This window comes from Schistocerca americana, chromosome 4 (assembly GCF_021461395.2).
Source record: "Schistocerca americana isolate TAMUIC-IGC-003095 chromosome 4, iqSchAmer2.1, whole genome shotgun sequence".
Lineage (NCBI taxonomy): Eukaryota > Metazoa > Arthropoda > Insecta > Orthoptera > Acrididae > Schistocerca > Schistocerca americana.
In genome coordinates, this window is record NC_060122.1 from 500,141,569 (window position 1) to 500,167,871 (window position 26,303).

Sequence of the window (26,303 nt, forward strand, 5' to 3'; positions counted from 1 at the left end):
TCTGCAACATCTCCCTACTTACTAACATGCTTGAAATTACACAAAATGTTGTATAAGCAGAACATCGTGGCCGGCCGCGTTGGCCGTGCGGTTCTGGCGCTGCAGCCCGGAACCGCGGGACTGCTACGGTCGCCGGTTCGAATCCTGCCTCGGGCATGGGTGTGTGTGATGTCCTTAGGTTAGTTAGGTTTAAGTAGTTCTAAGTTCTAGGGGACTTATGACCTAAGATGTTGAGTCCCATAGTGCTCGGAGCCATTTTTTGAAGAACATCGTAAACTATCGTATCGACATCAGCATTACACACGTTCGAACCGTTAATGTAGCGTACGAAACACAGTCCACAGTTAAGGTAGGTGAACTGAATGTACACAGATACTCCATAGAGAGTTCAGTCACAGAGTCAGGCAGTATGATAGTTGTTGTAAGATAATCCACCGAGGAAATGTCCCAAGTTTACAAGTTGATGTAGATGCCGACCGCAAAGTAAAGTGCTACTTTTTAATTACTTATCCGCCGTTTCCATCTCCCTCTTGAGGGCATCACGGCAGGTGGCGCCGAATGTCTTGAACTGAAGCAATATACTTTCACTAAGGTTGAAAAACCTGCTCTGGGGAAGGATACTTAGGGGAACGACAAAGTTAGGTGACTTAGAAGTGTCCTGGTCTACCCGTCGTTTAGGCATAGCGTGTCTGATTAATAATGAAAATATCCTATGTCCCGGGTTGGAAACCAGCCGCCGCACAAATTTTGATTAATAATCAGCATTGGCGGCCGAAGACTTCCAGCATAAGAAATCACCTTCATTTTGCCAACCGACATGAAAGAGGGCGGAGGAGCAGACAGAGATACAGAGCACTCACTTGTCCTTGGACTGGGAAACTGTCCCCAAACGCGGAACAATCGGTAATGACCAACGACACGAGGATGCAGAAGGGAATGAAAACCAATGCATTAAAGACACATAACGTGTATCCATAGCACATGAGGCCGGTAATTAAAGAAGTGTCATGATGATCTCTACATTGACGAAAGATTCCGGAGTAATTCCCACTCGGATCTCCAGGACGGGACTGACAAAAGTGAGGTCACCATGAGAAAAAGATAGAATAACCAACAAAAAGAGGCTCAATGTAGATATAGTAGGGGTCAGTGAAGTGAAACGGAAAACAGACAAGGATTTCTCACCGGACAAGTAGAAAACGGTATAAAGGGAGCCGGATTCGTTATGAATAGGAAGGTAGGGCAGAGAGTGTTTTACTGTCAACTGTTCAGTGATAGTGTTGTTCTCATCAGATCGGTAGGTTGGTCGATTTGGGAAAAGGGAACTAAAGAGGGAGGTCATCGATCCCATTGGATTAGGGAAGGATGGAGAAGGAAGTTAGCAGTGCCCTTTCAGAGAAACCATCCCAGCTTTTGCCTGACCCGATTTGAGCAAATCATGGAAAATCTAAAGCAGGACGGTTGGACCGTCGTCCTCCCGAATGTGAGTACAATGTCCTAACAACTGCGCCACCTCGTTCGGTGTTCTTATCAGAATCGACAGAAAACCAACACCGACAACGGAAGTTGAGGTATACATGCCAATGTCGCAAACTGAAGATGAAGAGATAGAGAAAGTGTATGAGAATATTGAAAGGATAATATAGTATGTAAATGAAGATGAAAATCTAATAGTCACGGGAGAGAGGAATGAATTTGTAGACGAACGAGTAGAAGAAATGGTTACAGGACAATATGGTCTTGGGACAAGGGGTGAGAGAGGAGAAAGACTGAGTTCTGTAATAAAATTCAGCTGGTAATAGTGAATACGCTGCACAACTATCACAATAGGAGGAACTATACTTGGAAAAGGTCACGTGATACGGGAAGATTTCCGTTAGATTACATCATGGTCAGACAAAGATTGGAAACTGGAAATTGGTGGTAATTTCCAATGGAAACAAACTGCTGAGGTCATTGGTCCCTAGGCCTACACACTACTTAATCTAACTGAAACTAACTTACGCTAAGGACAACACACACACACCCATGTCAGAGGGAGGACTCGAACCGCAGACGGAGGGAGCGACGCGAACCGTGGCAAGGCGCCTAAGACGTCGCCGCTACCCCGCGTTGCGACAGAGATTCCAAAATCAGATACTGAATTGTAAGGCGTACCCAGGAGCAGATATAGACTCAGAGTACAATGAAATAGTGATGAAGAGTAGGCTGAAGTCTAAGAGACTAGTCAGGAAGAATCAGCAGGCAAAGAAGTGGATTACGGAAAATAAGGAATAGCTCACTAGGCAGTACAGTTGAAAAAGAATGGACGTCTCTAAATAGAGCAATCACAGAAGTTGGAAAAGAAAACATAGGTACAATATGGTAACTACGAAGATACCATGGGTAATAGAAGAAATACTACAGTTGATCGACGAAAGAAGGAAGTACAAAAATGTTCAGGGAAATTCAGGACTACAGAAATACAAGTCGCTGACGAATGGAATAAATAGGAGGTGCAGGGAAGCTAGAACGAAATGCCTGCAAGCAAAATGTGAAGAAATTTAAAAAGAAATGACTGTCGGAAGGACTGACTCAGCTTACAGGAAAGTCAAAATAAGCTTCGGTGCAATTAAAAGGTTGGATGGTAACATTAAAGTGCAACGGCAGTTCCGTGTTAAATGCATAGGAGAAAGCGGACAGATGGAAACAGTACATTGAAGGGCTCTCTGAGGGGGGAAGATTTGTCTGAGGTGATAGAAGAAGAACCAGAAGTCGATTTAGAAGAGACAGAAGATCCAGTACTCAAATCAGAATTGAAGAGAGTTTTCGAGGACTTAAGATCAAATATAGCAGAAGGGTTAGATAACATTCCATCAGAACTTCTTAAATCATTGGGGGAAGTTGCAACAAAACAACTATTGATATTGGTGTATAGAATGTATTAGCCTGGGGACACACCATCTGACTTGCGGCAAGATATCGTCCATACAATTCCAAAGACTACAAGAGATCACAAGTGCGAGAATTTTCACACAGGTTAACAGCTCATGCAACAAGACTAATATGCAAAGAATGTAAAAAAAGATAGAGGATCTGCTAGATTACGATCAATTTGTCTTTAGGGAAGGAAAAACCGAGAGTTACGAAGTAGATGAAGTTAAGGAATTCTGCTACCTAAGCAGCAAAATAACCATGACGGACGGAGCAAGAACACCAGAAGCAGACTAGCGTTGGCCAAAAGGGTGTTCTTAGCCAAGAGAAGTCTACTACTATCAAACATAGGCCTTAATTTGAGAACAAGTTTCTGTGAATGTACGGTTGGAGCACAGCATTGAATGGAAGTGAAACATGGACTGTGGTAAAACCGAAACAGAACAGAACTGAAGCATTTGAAATGTGATGCTACAGACGAATGCTGAAAATTAAGTGGACCGATAAGGTAAGGAATGAGGAGGTTCTGCGCAGAATCGGAGAGGAAAGGAGTATGTGGAAAACTCTGAGAAGAAAGGACACTATGATAGGACATCTGTTAAGACATGAGGGAATGATTACCATGGTACTATAGGGAGCTGAAGAGGGCAAAAACTGTAGAGGAAGACAGAGATTGGAATTCATCCAGGAAATAATTGAAGCCGTGTTTGCGAGTGCTTCTCTGAGATGAAGAGGTTGGCAAACGAGAGGAATTCGTGGCGGACCGAATCAAACCTGTTAGAAGATTGAGGACTCTAAAACGAAAAGGTTAAAATCGGTATGGTCACGGACCCTGGAGAGGCACTGCTGGCGATGTTGAGCTGTTAGCAAATGCTCCCATGACTGTGATCTTCTGCCGTAGCCCATTAATGCCAAATTTCGCCGCACTGTCCTAACTGGCACGTTTGTCGGACATTGATTTCTGCTGTTATTTCACTTGCTTATGTGTCATCACTGACAACTCTACAGAAAAGCCGATGTTTTCGATCGTTAAGTGAAGGTCGTCGGCCATTGCAGTGTCCTTGGTGAGAGGTAATACCTGAAATGTGGTATTCTTGGTACATGGCACACTCCCGACACTGTGGATCTCGGAGTAATGGATTCCTGCAGAAAGTCTCATGCGTCTAGCTCCAGCTGTTCCGCATTCAAAGTCAGTTAATTTCCATCGTGCAGCCATAATATCGTCGGAAACCTTTTTACGTGAACCACCTGAGTACAAGTGATTGCTTTGCCAGTGCACTGCCATTTTATACCTTGTGTACACGATGCTACCGCCGTCTGTATACGTGAATATTGGTACCCCATTACTTTTGTCACCTCATTGTACTATTAGAATAGAGTAGGAGAGGTTGACATATGAGATAATGCAATTCCTTGAATAGAAGAGAACCTGAGGACATTGGATCCAAGAGGTACAAAAGACATGGAAAGAACGAAAATGCAGGATGACTTCCAAATCTGGTATTAAGGCTTGTTTAGATGCCCAGGAGAGAATTAGACCCAGAGCAAAACCACCATCGCCAGAAAAGCGAAGAGGGCTGCAAAGTATGTGAGTGAAACAATGTTGGACAGGGGCAAAGAGCGGAAGAAAAGAAACTGGCCTCAAAGAACGTGGTCCACAGATGGCCGAACCACAGGAAATAGATCGTAAATACGGAATGAAACATTGATGTCGCCACCCCTGGGCTGAGCACTCACAGGTAGGATGATGCTCGTGCTGACGCTGCCCACCACGATGGTGGCGAGCAGTTCCCCGAAGGTGGTGGCGAACCGCTGCCACACAGCGAAGGTCAGAAGGGGTAAGGCAGCGAACAGCAGCGCCCATCGGCGGCCAACAGTCTCCACGAACACGCCGAGCAGCAGAGTGGGCGGCACCGAGGCGAGCAGGCCCACGGACGCCAGCCACGAGCCCTGGTCCTCCGTGATGGGGATGTGCGACGTGTTCTTCTGCAGCTCCGGGATTATCGGCGAACTCCAGCCGAAAAACATGCCGGCGTTGAGGTACGCCAGCGACACTACCAAAAGCATTCACAAATGACATCTCCATGCTCTCACTGTCATAAAATGGTATTTTAATAGTACACAGCCAACCACTGGATAATACCATATCTAACCAAATGAGTTCAGGAAGTTGTGTGTAGATTTTTTGTCCATTCAGTAGGTGCCATAATTTTCACAGATGATACCATTGTCATCAACGAACCTGAGCACTAACAATTCAACCAGTGTAATCCTGGGACATAATTCTGACTAGGGAGGAATTACGTATGCGGTTCCCCAAGGTTAAATCTTAGGTCCTCTATTGTTCCTCATGTATGTAAAGATCTTCCGTATAATATACAACAAACACAATTAATTCCTTCAGCAGATAACGTGACTATTGTAGTCAAACAAATCATACAGAAACAGAAGGAATAGTAAACATAGTTCAAAGGTTCAAATGACTTTGAGCACTATGGGACTTAACATCTCATCAGTCCCCTAGAACTTAGAACTACTACTTAAACCTAACTAACCTTAGGTCATCACATACCTCCACACCCGAGGCAGGATTCGAACCTGCGACCATAGCGGTCGCGCGGTTCCAGACTGAAGCGCCTACAATCGCTCGGCCACCACGGCCGGCAAAAATAGTCCTTCGAAGTGTTATTCACTTGTTGTCTGTGAATGGTCTCAACCTCAGTTATAAAAGACGCAACATATTCCGTTCCACACATCTGCACTATGTGATGAAAAGTATTCGGACACCTTGGACCACTGAACAGTGGAAACACGTTGTGTGAAGTGACAAATCACGGTACATAACGTGACGATCAGATGACAGGGTATAGGTATGGCGAATGCTCGGTGAACGTCATCCGCCAGCGTGTGTAGTTCAAAATGGTTCAAATGGCTCTGGGCACTATGGAACTTAACTTCTGAGGTCATCAGTCCCCTAGAACTTAGAACTACTTAAACCTAACTAACCTAATGACATCAAACACAGCCATGCCTAAGGCAGGATTCGAACCTGCGACCGTAGCGGTCACGCGGTTCCAGACTGTAGCGCGTAGAACCGCACGGCCACTTCGGCCGGCTATAAAGTACATGTTGGGGCCGTAATAAAGAAATAAGCTGTCTCAAGATATTATGTCCAATGTATGTGTTTGTGTTTGTGTTTGTGTATGTGTGTGTGTGTGTGTGTGTGTGTGTGTGTGTGTGTGTGTATAAGTGTAAGTGTAAGTGTGTGTATGTGTGTGTGTGTGTGTGTGTGTTTGTGTGTGTGTGTGAGAGAGAGAGAGAGAGAGAGAGAGAGAGAGAGAGAGAGAGCTCCAGTGTATTGTTCTCTTTAATTGTAATGCAATCTTTGCATACCGTCAGGTGCAAAATTCTCTGTAATGAACACGGATCCGGTAGGCCAGTATCAACTATAGTCTCACTGCTAAAGGCATTAATAAACACCCTTTACTTATTTTTCTCTGATAAATGTAATATTTTGTTGTCTTGAGTAACTGTGGCAGGAAGGAGATGCCTTATCCGATGCAATACACGGTAAACAGGAAATCTGCTGTCGACAATATTACACATACCTTTCATGAAGTAGGGAAAAGAAGTGCGACTTGCTTGTGCAAGGCAACATCTCACCAAAACGCTATTCCCCACCACTCTCCCTAAGTAACTACCACCCAATCGTCTCCACTCTTGACGTTTACGCAAAGTGGGAGTGTACCGTGAAGAGTGTGAGAGACTGTGCATGTAACGACTACCAAAAAAGAAGACACACTAAGCATGCACAGCAGGAAGGAAAACTTCAATACAGGACACAGGCCAGTACTATTTTCAGACGAAGTATTTAAGAGTTTATAAAAGAACAAAAAAGTCTCGGTTGCGACATTATTTAATGTCAAAGATCCGTTTCATCCTTTTGCGGCGTCATCAGATTGTGTAAAAGTAGATTGACACGTGACCCACCAGTCATCAGTCAGTATCCAGCTACTTTTACACAATCTGATGATGTTCCAAAACGATGAAACGATGAAACAGTAAAATTCCGAGGCTGTGGTGTTATGGTGTGGTCGTGTTTTCCATGGAGGGAGCTTGGCCCCCTTGTTGTTTTGCGTGGCACTATCACAGCACAGGCCTACACTGATGTTTTAAGCACCTTCTTGCTTCCCACTGTTTAAGAGCAATTCGGGGATGGTGATTGCATCTTTCAACACGATCGAGCACCAGTTTAAAGCGCACAGTCTGTGGCGCAGTGGTTACATGACAATAACATCCCTGTAATGGACTGGCCTGCACAGAGTCCTGAGTTGAATCCTATAGAACACCTTTGGGATATTTTGGAACACCGACTTTGTGCCAGGCCTCACCGACCGACATCGATACCTCTCCTCAGTACAGCACCCCGTGAACAATGGGCTGTCATTCCCCTAGAAACCTTCCAGCACCTGACTGAACGTATGCCTGCGAGAGTGGAAGCTGTCACCAAGGCTAAGAGTGGGCCCTCACCATATTGAATTGCAGCATCACCAGTGGAGGGCGCCAGGAACTTGTAAGTCATTTTTAGTCAGGTGTCCGAATACTTTTAATCACATAGTGTAAGTGTACTACACCAGTGATAAGTGTAACGCATGGTGTGGAAATAATAAATACGCTGGGAACTTCAAATTCTTAAGTGTCTACATTGATGAGAACTTAAACTGAAAAAATCACATTTTGGAACTCCTATAACAACTCAATTCAGTCACATTTGCACTAAGAATGATTGCAAATTCTTTGGAGGGACAAATCGGTATGATGACCTATTTCCCATATTTTCATTCAGTAATGTCATATGGAATAATGCTCTGGGGTAACTCATCTTCACTAAGGAAAGCCTTTATTGTGCTAAATCATACTGTAAGAGTAATATGTGGTGCTCACCCACGATCATCTTTCAGACGTCTATTTAAAGAGATGAGCATTCTGACTACTGCTTCACATCATATTTATTCCTCCACGAAGTTTGTTCTAAATAATCCACTGCAGTTCAAAAGGAATAATGATATAAGAAAATGAAATACCAGATGAAAAAATGACATTCATTTCTTCACTTAATGTTTTGTTATGCACAAAAAGGGGTGCACAATGCAACAACAAAATATTGGATCACTAACTCAATGATTTAACTGTGTAACAGAAAACAAAGTAAAGCCTGAAAACAAACTGAGGAAGTTTCTCCTGGACATCTCCGTCTGTTTCATAGAATTCTAATGTGTAAAAGACCGTGGATGGGAATTACTAATTCACATCTACATACCTTATTTTCTTCTTTAATATATATAAAAAAACTTAGAAATGTTCAGAATAGAATCCTATGCAAAATTAAATTGTGAAGTGAATGTAAAATGACTAGTTCTACATCACTACTATCTATAGTGCAAAATGATACACGGAACATGTAACCAACTAAATTACTAAGTAACTAATTAACTTTGTCACGACCGACAAGTTGGGAGGTGCCACTTTACTCAGAGTTATCGGTAAGTATTTTCAGAGTTGCACAAGACTATGGCGTGAAAACTGCAAGACGTACAGAAAATGGACACATTCACTGGATAAGACATCTCTCCGCGTTTTTAATTCACATTAGAAGTCCTCAGTATGGGTACCGTTAGTGATACGGCAAACATCAACACTTGTATGCAATTAATTGAAATCGATGACAAGAACTGCCTGGTAATGTGCCGCAGCAGCCCAGTTTGGAAATCTGTTCACTAGTTTGCCTATCTGTAGGCTTGAAATGATTAGTCTTCATGTTTTGATACACCTGCCCCCTATAGCGAATACAGCCCCGCACATATCGAGAATCTAAACTTGGAGAGATGCTCTGTCCATTGATATGTGCCGTTTTCTATAGGTCTTGTTGTTCTCAGGTAGTATTTTCCTGAACCCTCTGCGATACGTCTGAGTTACCTTCTACCAAAGACAGAAGTTATTTCTTCCTTAATGCAGTGGGGTGCTGAACGCAGTTTGTAAGCAGAATACACGAGCTAAAATTATATTCAATTGAAGACAAAATTTACTCGCCAGCATGAACCAGTCTGTAAAATAGAAACGACTCTTGAAAGTAATTTGTCTGGATCGTGGACATATTTGGGTGCATGGTTCGGAAAACAGTACAACAAAAGGGGGGAGGGAAGCTAGCCGAGACATCTGGCAGTAATGTAGGCTATCGAAGATCAGCAGAAGAGATGTGGTTATCAATGAAGTGTTGCTGAAAATTTATGAGGTGAACCATACATCAAAGGGCATCCAAATGAGACGAGAGAAACTCGTAGAACTTATTGCAAGAGGCAAAATCATCAGTGGATTAATAACAAAGGGAATTATGAAGAGATGGAATTTCAGGGAAACGTCCAAGTAGGTTGCATGTGCAGCAGATCATGCATGTTGTGTCATAGCAGAAAACGGGAGAGTAGAAGGGCATGCTGAGGTACTCACCCTTAAGTTTATCGCAAATAGAAAGCGCAATTGTACTCTAATAGGGAGTAGCATAGTTCATTGGACTCTTGGGGGATTAAGAGAAGAGGTGAAGAAATTGCAAGGCGGCCTGTGCATTTCGTCACTGGTTCGTTTCTTGGCCATGGAGAAGGTCATCAACGTCCAGTGGCAGACACTACAGTCAAGGCATAACACACTTGTCAAAATTATGAGGGTTGTGATCCAAGAGCAGTCAATTAGTGTATACTTCTTTGATCATATTGCTCAGCGACGGCCTCTCTTGACATGGCAGTGGAGATCCATAACTGACTTAGCAGTTAACGACAAAGTAGGGTGGCGTAAAAAGCATGAGAGAGTCATATAGATGGGAGACAGCTAGGCGTTCAGTCACAAGAAACTACATGTGGACTGCGTTGACACCACAGGAATCGACGCCCAGGCCGTATGGTAGGTGAAGTTATCACTCATTCGTGCCTCGACGCTGCAGCATGGACAATACTACTGCCGATGCAGTGGAAAGATGGAAACCAGCCACTGCCGATGGTGACACAATTACCACAAGAGTGAGACTCGAACCGCGGCTGTGTTGTAGCCTACATGATGGAAGATGATGTCCTCTCAAAACACTGACAGGCCAAGCCGACAGTAATACCTCCCGTTTTAGACATGCAGATACAGTCACTACCTGCTACCATCTTCGAGATATGCTTTATACCTGTCACCCAGTTTTCACTTGGGTCATCTAGCTGCCCCTACCAAATACTGCAGCCCCTAGCCACGGAACTAGTGACTGTGCCTAAACCAGATGCAAGATTGGAATTTGAACTGGTGCTCTCCGACTGGGGAATCATCTGCTGGCTGACTTCTGCGAATATTAGTGTACCTACATAGGCCTGGCTATGTGTAGAGCCGTCGCTTGCTTTGTGCAGGCATATTCTATTGTTGCTGGCTTTTCTTGTGCTGGCATACACTACTGCTGCTCGCTTGCCTTGCGTGGGCACACTCTGTCACTGGAAGCTCCGTTTGCTGTTGCTCTGCTAAGAGGTCCACGGTTCAACTATGTGTGCTCAAGTGTCTCCAGTCTGAATACGCAGTTTCACAGCTAACAAAAGAGGCTTTATGGAGTCCAGCACAGTGGCATGCCATCTGAGTGTCTGGAGCAGATGTGGTACTACACTAGAAGGGTGCTGAAAAGGTAACATTGGCTCAGCTTCTGCCTGCTGGATGAGGCAATGGCATATGCTGAGTGTGACAAAAGGCTGCTTGTGGGCTAAGGCAGGCGCATGTGTGGGGCTGCTGACAACCACCTAGCAACACCACGACATATTTATGTGTGGAATATGTGAATATATGAAATAGCTGTACCTATGACTTTCCATCATCCTCCTGGCTCCATTAACCTGTCGAACTGGTTACAGAAATGGTTTCTGCCAACCACAGTGAGAAGGGACCAACTGTATTAGGGAGGATGACAACACCCACAATGGGCAGGATCGTCATCACTGAATGGTGAGTGGAGTGACTGTTGTCTGTTTCTCTCTCTCTCTACTGCTTTGTTTTATTAACAATTGTGATCATAGCGATTTGTGGGTGACGTTTGTGGGGTCAGATAAGTGTTAAGACTTCTGTCGATTTTATGGGAATACCAGAGGCCTGTGCCAGATGAGGTGCATGTCGGGTAACTCGTTGGGCCACAGCGTGCTTTCTATAGAATCAGCCCCAATAATCTGAGACATGTGTCACGGATATGTCCACTACGCTAGGCAGTACAGTGAATCCAGATATCTGATGATTAAAGGTAACTACTCAAAGCAATTTTTTGGTGTCACAGTGAGCTACATATTTTTTTTTATTTTTTTTTCTTCCTTGTATTTTTGTTTATTTGATATATGTCACGCAGCGTTTGAGCCGAAAACATTGGGGCTTATCTTGCAAGAAGCCCTGCCGTCCTTGTTAGAGTAAGTAGCTAGACTGAAAGCAGATAATACAGAATTCTTTAAATTTGGAAGGGAAGATGGGGCTTCGCCCAGTTGGACTGTTTCCACATTAGATTCAGCTGCCGCCAGCCCGGTTAGTCCCTTTTTGGGTAAAGCAACGGGGCATGTGCTAGCGTTTGTAGATATATTGAAAGCAGATAATACAGAGTTCTTTAAGCAGTTTAAATCTGTAAGAAAAGATGGGGCTAGTGCTAGCGTTTGTAGATGATCTGTTGGCAGCTGTAAAGCTGGTTTCTGGACACATGAGCTGTTGTTACAGATGAGAAAATTGTTCTTTAGAGTTAAGGCAAAGACATATGTTAGGTACCGTGAGGATTTATGGAATGCACTGACATACGAAGAAATCAGAAATTGTCTCATACCATCTTATAAGAAGCAAAGTACCTCCAGATTCTTTCGTGAACAATTCAGTGCGGTGGCGAAGATTGAGTATTTCCTGCATAGACTATGGAAGATTAATGTCATTGTATATCAGATAATGAATAATGAGAAAGTGAATACAGTTATCAGAAATCGGAACATGGAGCGTGAGCAATATGCCTAGGGGGGGAGGGGAGAATTGGTGCGATATTCCTTGGTGGCACGGTGACTACCGGACTGTACGTTAACGTTTTGGAAGATGATTTCATCGCCACTTTTCCAAAGTGACCCTGATTTCGACAATATGTGGTTCATGCAAGAGAGAGCTCTCCTCCATTGATACGGGAGAGTATTTGGTGTCCGGGAGGAGCACTTTGGGGACTGCATTCCGTCTCTGGGGTACCCAAAGGCCACAGGCATGGACTCGATTGGCCACTTTATTCTCCGGATCTGAACACAAGCGACTCCTTTTTGTGGATCTATGTTAAAGACAAGGTGTACAGCAATAACACCAAAATCATTGCTTACCTGAAAACAGCCATTCAGGAAGTCATTGACAGCATCGATTTTTTGTCACTTTAGTGGGTCATGCAGAATTTCGCAATTCGTTTGCGTCACACCATCGCCAATGATGGCAGGCATATCGAACAGGCCGTAACCTAAATCGGAATACCTGTAGCGACTTTTACGTGTTGAATAAACAGTGTGCATGCCATAGTTTGTAGCTAACTTACGTTTATTCGATATAGTTCAACAATTGTCACCCTGTATGTAGATGTAGATGGTGGCTGACACACCTCGTACGAAGGCTCCCAGTGATGTGATTTGTTTTCAATGCCTCAAGTCCATCAGATAACAACTTTCAGCCTGAGTGGTACATGATCTCTTCAGGGTGGATTAGATTTCGTCTGACAGATAATATTTACGATAGCGAGTTTGATAAGAAACTGGAAGGATTCCCACTCGCCTTAAAATTATTGCTGAAAATACTAACTAATCTAAGCATGTTAGGGAGTTCACATATACGTCTATATTCTCACAACACACAAGTATAAAAATTCTATCACTGCCACATAGTGTTCGCTCCTCACCCCTCCCCTCCCCCCAGCCCTCGGCCCCCCCCCCCCCCAACACCCCCCCCCCTCACCTTTCCTACAGTGTGGAATACCCGCTACGTCTTGGTAGTTAAACTTGATTCTGAGACCGGCTCTTGTTTTGGTAGATTGTCGCTTGCGTGTCCACAACTTGTGAGGCAGGGTCCGTTGGTGTCTGTAAGTACAATCCGGTGACTCTGGGCAGCTTGTGGTGTGACGTGCTGGCGAGGGGTCCGGCACCATTGATGTTAAAATCCCCGCCGGTTTGACGTTTTCGGGGGATACTTCCAAAGATGTGCCAGTTATTGAATATCCATGGCGTGATTCCCTCTTCTTGACACTGAGAATGAGCTGTCAATGGCCGCGAAGGAGTATCCATGTCCATCTGAAGGAGGAAGAGGGCGAACCAAGTTGATATGAAGGTTGGTAAATGTAACTGGTGCAGCCTGGAAGTTATTTAGCCTACTTTACTGCACTGGCACAGGACGTCAATGGGTACTATTTGTTTGGGCTGACCCAGCTACACAATACAAGAAGTAAACTGCAAATATCTGCCGAAGCACTAGTGAAAATATGCAGTAGGTCTCTTAGGACAAACACCTGGCATACAGTTACAAATAAATTCTGAAATTATTAGTTTCTTATTTAATTAAACCTTTCTGCAAAATCATTTATTGGCTGTTTAACAGGGATTACCATTTTTTTTTATTCCGGAAGAGTTTTGTATTTCTTTGTGGCTCAGTTTTTTCATTAATCACAGCATATTAATTTGATACCCTTCATTATCTCTGTGACATTCTCCCAAGGGTCGAATAACCCTGCGACAATCTGTGCAGCCCTTATCTGTATATGTTCATTATCCCTAGAGTCTTATTTGATACATTTGAGATTCATTTAATTTTCTCGCATCTAACAGACCTCAGATCCCCACTCCACATACACATATTCCTTTTACCTAATAGTACAGATCAGTTGTCATAACAGCTATTATATTCAATTATTTCTCATTCTAGCATTTTTTTTCTATTTCCTTCAACACAGAATCTTTCTTAGGGAAAGGGACAACATAAGGTCTAACGGAAAAAGATTCATGACTCTGTAATTCCAACATATATTCAAAATCTTTGACTAAAACTGGTTTTTAATCAAACACAGATCTACTTTGCATCAAAAATTTTTACTGAATCTTGCCTTTCATTACTTGATATACCTTCAATGTATATCATTTTCTCTTTTACTCCAGCTTGCATTGTACCCTCTTCAGAATTACTTATGTCAGCTTTTGTCGTTAAATATCCAAAAGGCATATTCAATGCACTATGTAATTCTACATTCAATTTTTTTTCAGAAAGTTGACGTCACTGAACTTTTTATTACAAAAAAAGAGTAAATAAATAAATCTTTCTGTACTGATATCAGTTTTATCATTCAATGGGCACCAAATTCTTGTACCCAATACTAAATGGAATTCATAGTGTATTGACTAGAATTGTAGGATATAATATTTTTATATTATTCAATACTGTACCTTTCCAATGTAACAAATTTTCATTAATTTCGTCTCTAGAAGAACTACCTTTTTGATTATCAAACTTATTTTTCCCTGTTAGAGTTAGTGGCACATTATGTACTTTTCCATTTCGTTTACTTCCTCCCTGTCTTCTGTTTCTTTTTCTCATTTACACTATTAATTTACATCAATTATCCTATTTTTACTCAATAAATTTCATGAAGTCAAATATCTCTTTTGCTTCTGCCACTAAATTTCCCCTCCTTCCCATTAATACCACTAATAATTGTGACGCTACTACTGTCTCCCAGTTCCTGTTTAATTAGCTGTTATTTATTTTCTTTATCTAACCAGAAGCAAGGCATTTCCATTGTTAAATTTCGTCTACTTATTTAGACTTTTTCATGGGGTCAGAGCATCCTAAACGCTAGATAACACCTCTGTTTCGTCAGTTTGTTCGTGATTTTGCATAAATCAGGTTGACTTTCATCACAGAAATATTTTTCTTTGCTATCACATTGGTTAGGTTGTTCTTCCTTTTTACATTCCCTTACTGCTTCTATTACATACAATGCTGGATTAATCTGGTTTACTGATGGCTCTTTTGTAGATTTTGCCTAATTGCAAACCCCAATTGGAGCAACCTTTAGTCTCCCTCGTAATTACTATAATTACTACTCCCCATACTGCTCTTATTTGTATTTGTATTATTAGAGATTCGTCTACTAGTGCCATTTACTACCAAACTTGTTCTGAGTCCCCCACTATTTCTCCCAGACCATTTAGTACTCATTGTACTCACTTGCAAGTCTCTAATTGGTGAATACCTCGCCTCATTAGTCCTCACACCTCCTGTTCATTTGACTCTTACTACCTTCCAGAAATAATCTACAAATCATTAATATTATTACTGGGGGCTACAAAAGACCATTCCCGTATTCCGTGAGAAAACATATGCTCTAATCCCGTTGCTACTGATTCACAACCTGACTCCGCCCAACTTTGTTAATCCAGCAAAGGCAGGATCCCTTGATAGTCTCTCCTCTGGAATCGTCTCTTAAGACCACAGATTTCCCTTAGTATCTTTTACTGTTCATCTTACGGCCAGTTTTTCTCCAAAAATTATTTACTAAATTCTTCCCAACAATTACAGGAATCTGTCGCTTCTGTTGCCATCCGTAATTATGTTGTTGTGGTGGTCTTCAGTCCTGAGACTGGTTTGATGCAGTTCTCCATGCTACCCTATCCTGTGCAAGTTTCTTCATCTCCCAGTACCTACTGCAGCCTACATCCTTCTGAATCTGCTTAGTGTATTCATCCCTTGGTCCCCTCTACGATTTTTACCCTCCACGCTGCCCTCCAACACTAAATTGGTGATCCCTAGATGTCTCAGAACATGTCCTACCAACCGATCCCTTCGTTTTGTCAAGTTGTGCCACATACGCCTCTTCTCCTCAATTCTATCCAATACTTCATCATTAGTTATGTGATCTACCCATCTAATCTTCAGCATTCTTCTGTAGCACCACATTTCGAAAGCTTCTATTCTCTTCTTGTCCAAACTATTATGTCCGTAATTATACCCTTTCAAAAAACTCACGACAAACATTTATCTTTGTCAGTCCCATTAAGCAGACTGGTTATTAAATTCGCTAATAAAATCAAGAGGATGAATGTTACTATTATGTAAGAATTTTTGCACTTTTTGTCATTAAATAATGCAGCTTCATTACACACAGTATATACTTTAGGGTTTACACTTTCAGCTCTACTAACCATGTCTTAAAATTCAGTAAATTAAGCATTCATTCTAGACTTCACGCTTTTTCACAATTTCATTTAGCTTACTGACCCTAACTTCGATAATTAACAAATGTCTTCCTCCCACTTCTTTTCTCCTGTTTCAGTTCCGCTGGTTGACTCTAAACTCGTTCTTTTCAATATTAGATTGCATGTTTATTGTTATTTTCCATACATATTTTCATTTAACCTTCAATTTTTACATGACTAGGATCAGCATCTGCTTCCACCCACTTACTACAATATTTTCCCAACATTACCAAGCAAGGTGGCGCAATGTTTAACACACTAGACTTGCATTAGGGAGGATGATGGTCCAAGTCTGTGTCTGGCCATGTTGATTTAAGTTTACTGTGATTTCCCTAAATCGCTTTAGACAAATTTGAGGATGGTTCCTTTGATAGGGCATGGCTTTCCTTCCCCAACCTTCCATAATCCGATGGGTCTCATGATCTCATTGTTTGGTCACCTCCCCAAAGTCAACCAGCAAACCAACTTTCCATCCAAATTTGAATTTAAATTACTAACATCACTTTTAATTTCTTTTTAATGTCATTGTTAGTGTAGTAGGCTACAGTTTCAAATCCAATTTTGAATCTGTTCTGCTGAGATCAGTTCTAATGTCACCACTATTTTTTACAGTCTCTGATAAGTTTCTTTCATTTCATACCTCAGATTACCAATGTCACTTTTAAACTCCTTCTTCATGTTACTACGTTTTTTTGTCTAATATCCGATTGTTTTCTTTAATATTTAAGGTCATTTGCATGAGTGGTGGGCCAATTTTTATGCGCAATCCTTTTACATCAGTATCACCTAATTCCTCCTTTACGTAACAGCCAGTGTTTGATTCCTCTTCATTTTGAATTTCGTCTATTACCTCCACACCTTCCCCTTACTCGACTGCAACACTATTCAGCATGTTTTTACACTTGAATTTCATGAATAACCTTGCTAACATGTACTGCATCGTAAAAGGTAGATACTTCTGATGTTACTACAATGCTATCACAAATCCCACTTTTAACTGTGAAATCTATTCGTTCCTGCTCGTCTTTATGTCTTAGTCCCTGATCTCTATTCTCATCCATATTGCCTTCAACATTTTTATCACTCGTTCTGAGAAGTCTTCTGCTAACACACTTTAATGTAAACATCTTATCTCATATTTCTTAAGTGTCCGCTGCTGCTTTAATGTACTCTATTTTGCACTGTCAGCTTCTGTTCTTCATAATCTGTAGGTAATGTGCAGTGTTTTTGCCTGTACCACTGTCTCACTTATCGATATGGAGTTGATATGTGCAGCGTCGTATGGGTAGAAGTTGCTTCCAATATGACTATGATCTTCCTTACTTTTCAGTGGTTGATGTTCAACATGGCCCATCCTGGTTAACCATGTTTCAAAAGCTCAGTTTCATTTCCAAATATCGACAGTTCCATTTGGCTTGCAATACAAATTTCATGAGCTTTCAAAATGTTGTGGTCCATTTTGACATGCTGCTGTCATACTCTGCTTATTGCCACAGTTTTTAAATCACTGCCCCATATGCATTTCTTCGATTCTTGTTATCAGTGCCAGAAGTGAGACTGATCCTCATCTGGGAAGGCACCGTATGTTAGTTTACTAACCAGTCTGTACTGCTGCAGTTGCCTAGTAATATTGAAATCTCCTGAAACTTGTTGTATTTGTAACCCAATAGGTGAACGATTGGTTTACCAGCACTGATATTATAATCTGGAATATTTTCGTCTTTGCATCTGCAGCTCTTGTGCTTCCTTTCCGCATCTGCAGTTGAATTATAGAATATAGGTTCCGCATATATGCTAATTCACTGCTTTTTCTTTTTAGCCAGACTTATTTCAGCATCTCTGTGCCATCATAAGTGGGTTTTTGTTTATCGAAAACTGTAAAATGTGAGAATGTTTTAGGTTATAACTGTTCTAAAAAAGTGAGGTTAAATAAAGTTTTTGTTCGTTTTGTTTATTATCATGATTTTACAATATATGGTTTTGCAGGACCAACTGTATGGTGTCCTGCACTGATACCGTTTTATCTGCAAATCAAACGATGTAAATGTAAATTTCATAGATGAGTTAACACATCCCTTGATTTAAAAAAAAACGTGTTTTTAGAGTATCAAAATATTTTGCATAAGCAAACAGAATCACACAAAGGAGCTAAACACAATAAAACAGATAGCAGAGGAAAATGGCTAGAAGCTCTACATGACACAGAAATTAAACCAACAAATTTGTAAACAGAACCGGAACGAAAGCACAACACACACAAAACACCTTACACAACACAGATCAACCAAAATACAAACAATGACCAAATGCAAGACACAACAGTACAACACACACACACACACACACACACACACACACACACACACACACAAATAAATTGTACATACTCACCTAGAATAACAAAAGTTGTCCGCAGAATAGGCAAGATATTGAAGAAACAGGGACTTCAAATAGGATACAGGACAGACAACACAACAGACATAACTCAGAACATGGGAGACATCCACAGATAAATTCAACAGATTCGGAATATATGAACTCACATGCAACACTTGTCAATCAGTACAGAAGAAACATGCAGGAACTTTATAACAAGATACTCAGAGCACCTCAGAGCCCTCAAAAGTAACAGCACCTACAGCACACTTACTGGTTATCTAATAGCCCACAACCACCACCCAAATACAGTAGCAACAGATTTGAAAATACTGAATTCCAGTAACAGTCTATACCACAAACTGACAATAAAAGAGAACTTCCACATACAGAAGGCAACAACAGAACACAAAGAATTTTTAAATGAAAACACTACACATTGTAAACACACATTATTAAAACACATTATTTAACACATTAAAGGAACTTTACAGAAAAGGTAACACAAACGGCTAGAGGAGCTTACACACACACACACACACACACACGCACATACACACCTGTGAGCAAGTTCGGCACCAAACTCTCTCGGGAACAAATGAATACCGACGGGGCTAAGAAACACAACGACATGGTGCTCACCGCGTTTTCAGAAGTAAAAATGGCGGTTATAAAGAAAGAAATTACACGAAGCACATTAATATGTGTGGGCAGTGTCCTTAAAACATAAAAGAAGAAGGATTAGTCATAACAAACCGCGAGTAGTAGCAAATATGTACACAAAACATTTTAACACACAAAATCATATTTTTTTTTTAAATCAAGGGATGAGTTAACTCGCCGATGAAATTTACATTTACATCCTTTGATTTGCAGATGACACGCTATAAGTGCAGAACAACATACAGTGGCTCCTGCAAAAGCATAGAATGTAAAATCACGGTAAGAAACAAAACGAACAAAAACTTTCTATAACCTCACTTTTTAAAATCTGTTATAACCTAAAACATTCTCACTTTTTACAATTTTCAATAAAAAAAATCCGCTAATGATGGGTGCTGAAACATGTTTAGCTAAAAAGAGAAAGCAGTGTGTTAGCAAAACGGCAAAATTCATATCCCATAATTCGAATCTATTTCCATTTGTTTACTCCAAAGCGGTTTTTGATGACCAGGTTGTTGTATTAACTTTGTTCATAGTTCACACAACTGTAACTAGTAAGTACATGTCAGGAACCTTAATAGTGCCCAACATATTTCTTAAAAAGTTCCATAACATCACATGTGTCTCTAACATTATCTTTCCAGAAATTGCTGTTTGAATTACGCTTACAATTATTGATGATTTACTGAGTGGCTCACTTAAGTTCTGGTAACACTTTTGATATTACAGTGGTAAGTCTAATACCATACTGTATCTTGTGGTTTTGTGGTGTTTATATGTGCAAAAGCTTTGGACATTCTTTAACAGTTTTTTTTTTCATTTGGCCTGAATATTCTAATATAATACCAATGGAATTCTTTTCATGTAGTTGACTGGATACAGTAATGAGGACTAAACATAACCATTATTTTCATGTTCTACTACAATTCTCATTTATTCACCTCCCGGTAAGAGATACAGTTGCTTTTTGGGTATCGTAATCTGTACCTTACTTCCAGTGGCCTAGCGCAGCAGCACCGCCGCCAAGGGAAGCCACAGCAATCGTTAAGCTCTGTTTGGCGCCAGTCGCTAAGGGGGCCGCAGAAAGCAGTGAGTAGTGAGGGGATGTGGGTGGATGTCAGACTTGGTTGGACTATACATACCAGCGTACCGAGAGAAGATCGATAAATCCGTTAAATGTTACAGTGTTTCTGCACGGGACTGTGAACTCATCAATAGTATAAGCGAGTCGTTAGCAAAGACCGGTAGAACCAGTGGTTACCTCACAATAGTAAAAACAAGCCGAAATAAGGCTGAAGATCAGTACATGTGCGAGAAATGTTAGCAACGTGAATCGTGGCTTTTACGAGAGACAGTAAACCTTTCAGTTCTATGAAGTCAGTGTCTCCTTTCGAATCCTTCCCGTATCTATTAGAACTAAGTCAGCGTGAAAATCTTTTATGGCAGGTGTGTTGGCTTTCATAGGGCATGTACCGATAGGCACACGGTCCCATTTTAGATATTCTGGTGGATATTACTTAGCATTAAGAGGCCTACTTTAAGCTTTGCAACACAAACAGACGGTGTTTAGAAAGGATAGATTGCATGCAACCGGTGGTGGAGTGTTCGTCGCTGTTAGTAGTAGTTTATCCTGTAGTGAAATAGAAGTGGATAGTTCCTGTGAATTATTATGGGTGGAGGTTACACTCAACAACCGAGCTAGGTTAATAATTGGCTCCTTTTACCGACCTCCCGACTCAGCACCATTAGTGGCAGAACAACAGAGAGAAAATTTGGAATACATTTCACATAAATTTTCTCAGCATGTTATAGTCTTAGGTGGAGATTTCAATTTACCAGATATAGACTGGGACACTCAGATGTTTAGGACGGGTGGTAGGGACAGAGCATCGAGTGACATTATACTGAGTGCACTATCCGAATATTACCTCGAGCAATTAAACAGAGAACCGACTCGTGGAGATAACATCTTGGACCTACTGATAACAAACAGACCCGAACTTTTCGACTCTGTATGTACAGAACAGGGAATCAGTGATCATAAGGCCGTTGCAGCAACCCTGAAAATGGAAATAAGTAGGAATAGAAAAAAAGGGAGGAAGGTTTATCTGTTTAGCAAGAGTAATAGAAGGCAGATTTCAGATTACCTAACAGATCAAAACGAAAATTTCTGTTCCGACACTGACAATGTTGAGTGTTTATGGAAAAAGTTAAAGGCAATCGTAAAATGCGTTTTAGACAGGTACGTGCCGAGTAAAACTGTGAGGGACGGGAAAAACCCACCGTGGTACAACAAGTTAGCGTAAGGAGGGCTATGCGTGAAGCGTTCAGTGAATTGAAAAGTAAAATTCTATGTACCGAATTGACAGAAAATCCTAGGAAGTTCTCGTCTTACGTTATATCAGTAAGTGGCTCGAAACAGCATATCCAGACACTCCGGGATGATGATGGCATTGAAACAGAGGATGACACGCGTAAAGCTGAAATACTAAACACCTTTTTCCAAAGCTGTTTCACAGAGGAAGACCGCACTGCAGTTCCTTCTCTAAATCCTCGCACAAACGAAAAAATGGCTGACATCGAAATAAGTTTCCAAGGAATAGAAAAGCAACTGGAATCACTCAACAGAGGAAAGTCCACTGGACCTGACGGCATACCAATTCGATTCTACACAGAGTACGCGAAAGAACTTGCCCCCCTTCTAACAGCCGTGTACCGCAAGTCTCTAGAGGAACGGAAGGTTCCAAATGATTGGAAAAGAGCACAGGTAGTCCCAGTCTTCAAGAAGGGTCGTCGAGCAGATGCGCAAAACTATAGACCTATATCTCTGACGTCGATCTGTTGTAGAATTTTAGAACATGTTTTTTGCTCGAGTATCATGTCGTTTTTGGAAACCCAGAATCTACTAGAAGGAATCAACATGGATTCCGGAAACAGCGATCGTGTGAGACCCAACTCGCTTTATTTGTTCATGAGACCCAGAAAATATTAGATACAGGCTCCCAGGTAGATGCTATTTTTCTTGACTTCCGGAAGGCGTTCGATACAGTTCCGCACTGTCGCCTGATAAACAAAGTAAGAGCCTACGGAATAACAGACCAGCTGTGTGGCTGGATTGAAGAGTTTTTAGCAAACAGAACACAGCATGTTGTTATCAATGGAGAGACGTCTACAGACGTTAAAGTAACCTCTGGCGTGCCACAGGGGAGTGTTATGGGACCATTGCTTTTCAAAATATATATAAATGACCTAGTAGATAGTGTCGGAAGTCCCATGCGGCTTTTCGCGGATGATGCTGTAGTATACAGAGAAGTTGCAGCATTAGAAAATTGTAGCGAAATGCAGGAAGATCTGCAGCGGATAGGCACTTGGTGCAAGGAGTGGCAACTGACCCTTAACACAGACAAATGTAATGTATAGCGAATACATAGAAAGAAGGGTCCTTTATTGTATGATTATATGATAGCGGAACAAACACTGGTAGCAGTTACTTCTGTAAAATATCTGGGAGTATGCGTGCGGAACGGTTTGAAGTGGAATGATCATATAAAATTAATTGTTGGTAAGGCGGCTACCAGGTTGAGATTCATTGGGAGAGTCCTTAGAAAATGTAGTCCATCAACAAAAGAGGTGGCTTACAAAACACTCGTTCGACCTGTACTTGAGTATTGCTCATCAGTGTGGGATCCGTACCAGATCGGGTTGACGGAGGAGATAGAGAAGATCCAAAGAAGAGCGGTGCATTTCGTCACAGGGTTATTTGGTAACCGTGATAGCGTTACGGAGATGTTTAACAAACTCAAGTGGCAGACTCTGCAAGAGAGGCGCTCTGCATCGCGGTGTAGATTGCTCGCCAGGTTTCGAGAGGGTGCGTTTCTGGATGAGGTATCGAATATATTGCTTCCTCCTACTTATACCTCCCGAGGAGATCACGAATGTAAAATTAGAGAGATTAGAGCGCGCACGGAGGCTTTCAGACAGTCGTTCTTCCCGCGAACCATACGCGACTGGAACAGGAAAGGGAGGTAATGACAGTGGCACGTAAAGTGCCCTCCGCCACACGCCGTTGGGTGGCTTGCGGAGTATAAATGTAGATGTAGATGTAGAAACACTGGTGCTATCGTTGTTATATCAACACAGGTGATTTTAGTGAGAAACTTGACCGTGATCGATACGAATAAGCGAGTAGCCACCTTACAGTTTGACTCATGAAAGGACTTTTCGAACTAGTAGTTATCTTCGGAGGAAAGTACGTTCAACAAATATAGCGATAGGCGGAATAAATGCCGAAGAACTGGGATACAAAAACCAAATGCCACGGCGCTACGCGCAGCTGGCAGTGGGAACAAGAAGAGCAACAGTAAACAGCAGCCGGTGGCCGGAGAATAGAAAGTAAGTAATGCAAATGTCTAGGCCACTAACAGCCTCTGGAAGGTTAGGAGAGCAACTAACCGCAGCGCAAAGCGGTCGGCAGTAGCTCTGAAGTAGGAAACTGTGTGAAGAAAACTGCTTGTGAGAAGATGCTATTTTCAGTGTTACAAGAAAGTGTTTCTTTCTTTTTTTAACGTTTTTTAGGTGAATATTGAGAAAATTTGGAACCGTGCACTCCCATAAACAAAGCTAGAAAGTGAAAAGTTGAGGCGGATAGTGGAATTTATGAAGGGTGAAGTATTTCAAATCAACCATTAACTGAAACTGACGTTCAAACGGACAATGCGGCCGTGGTACTAGTGGAATGTTCCTTAGGAAATTCTACGAAGATAGTGGGAGGAAAGAGAGTGGAAGAGGACAGCACGGGAAACAAGGGAGCGCGGCAGATAAAAAGCGCAAAAAGTCAGAACACATCATTGAAGGGAAACACGGTAGAGAAGGAAATGATAGTTAAAAAAGAAGGAGGTTTTAATGCAGTGCCAGAGACACCAATTGAGAAGAGCAGATGAGGAAGATATTAGCAAACAAAAAATGTATTTCATGAAGGAAAAGTTTAAAGAAGTACAGTCGTCAGTGGCTACGGTGGCATCGAAGGGGGATTTTTTAAAAACTAGAGGAAAAAGCAGGAAACGTATGAACAAACAATTAACACCATAATAGTAAAATGTGAAAAGAACACAAACGAACAAATACGAAAGGTGAAACAGGAACAGTCGGCGATGAATGAGGAACACGGCAGGTGAATTTTCAGAAGTCCAAAATCGGCAAAATTCGCATAAAGAAAACTGCGATAACGGATAGTATGGTAGTGGTTTCAGTTCTCGTAAGTGATACCGCAGAACGACAACGCACCCAAAACATTTCACGAAGTTGAGAGAACGGTGGAACCAGTAAGCCCAGCTGTGCAAGGGTTGCAACAAACTGTAGAGCAGCGGGTCGATTTGACAGCGAAAAGTAAATTGAAGCAGGAATTAGGAGCTTTTGCTCAAGAAAGAACTATGATTAGTAAAAGTGACCCACAGGTTGGGTACATTATCAGTTGCAAATTCAGTAAATTTTATCCATGGGGAGAACAACACCCCATAACTTTCATTAGAAATTGTCCAGTCCTGTTACCTACAAGTTGGGCGATACGGAAATAGCGTATGCGATCAGTCAGATGGAGGACGAAGCCTATAAATGTGGTACGAGGCTAGAAAAGAAACGAATGTCACATCGAGAATTTGAGAAAATATTTATGGATGAATATTGGTCGCCAAGCAAACACTATGTTATACTAATATCCATTTGCAACTGCAGCATGAGATCGGACGGGACATGTGCCGAATTTTTAGAATAAGATTATGTAACGAACTAGTACTTAAATAGTCCGTACGACGAAAGAGCAGTTGTAAGACGGATTGTGCCAAGACTACCGAGAAACACTCGTAGCCACTTAGTAGGTACCCCCATTGATTCCTTCGATAAAGCAACGTCGGTATACGCCCAGCTGGAGAGAGAAGAAAGACGAGGGTAAGCATTTAGAGAGAATTTCGACAACGCCGGGTGACAGACAGAAGGAAGGTGCGAAACGGAACAACGAAATGAAGTTTGGATGCAGCGCTGCACAGGACAAGGCGGTTACGCATACAGAGGCTATGGGGACGGAAGATACCGTAGACGGAAGATACCGTAGACGGAAAACAGGCTGTAGTTTCAGGTGCGGCCCGACCTTAAACGGACCGCAACGTTGCAATGTGATTGAGACTGACAAAGTTGTCGTAATAACAAAAGACCGATTAATAAAGGACCAAGAAGATTTGATGGAAGACGAGATAATTGGCGATGATAAATCAGTAATGGAACTGATTATGAAAACAGAAGTTTATGGAAGAAAAATAGGAACGCTGATTGACTGTGGGAGTCAGCTGTGCGCAGTTGCCAACAACGTCTACCACGCATTATTAACAGAGAATGCAGAAACAGCAAGTTAGTTTTAAGATTCAAGAATCTGTGGGAATCAGAAGAACATGAACTAAATCCGGATGAAGTGTGTTCGAAATTTAATGGCATTGCGACGTTGGGACCCAGAAAAGCAGAAAAATTGTTGAAGTTGATCGGAAAGCATAAACAGGTATTCAGTTAAAAACCATGGGTCTTAAAAAGACCGCCTTATCGGATCAAAATGAAACCGCACAAACCATATTTTGTGCCTCCATTTAAAATACTTCAAACAAGGGAAGAAGCAGTCGATAAGGACCTCCAAGGGATGTTTCCGTCCGGAGTACCTCATCGAATGAGCCAGGAGTCAATTTAACAGCCTTCTCGTGATGGTCGTTAAAAGGAACGGCAAAGTTCACTTGGTTTAGATGTGAAACAAGCGAACAGGTATTTGAAACTGAAAGAGACCTATCCGTAAATATGGAAGAGGTACTTTGGAGGTTTAAAGGAAAAAAATCTTAACAAGCTTAGATCTGACCTCAGGTTATCTTCAAGTGTTGCTGCAGCCTCAATCAAGGAAGTTCACAACCTTTTTATATGAAGAATTTTGTTAGTAACACCGAGAGATTCCTTTCGGGTTCAAAATATCTGTTTCGGGGTTTTATATGGACATTGGACAGGGTACTGTGTTAAGCAGTACTGAAG

At 41.7% G+C, this 26,303-nt stretch overlaps 1 protein-coding gene across 1 annotated transcript in view; it reads right to left on the reverse strand.

The window, feature by feature from the left end:
• LOC124613584 (facilitated trehalose transporter Tret1-like) overlaps positions 1 to 26,303 on the reverse strand; it is a 47,301-nt gene that overhangs the window by 14,575 nt on the left and 6,423 nt on the right. Inside the window, exon 2 of the mRNA XM_047142300.1 lies at positions 4,651 to 4,967. Coding sequence (XP_046998256.1) covers positions 4,651 to 4,967 — 317 coding nt within the window. The remainder of the gene's footprint in view (positions 1 to 4,650; positions 4,968 to 26,303) is intronic.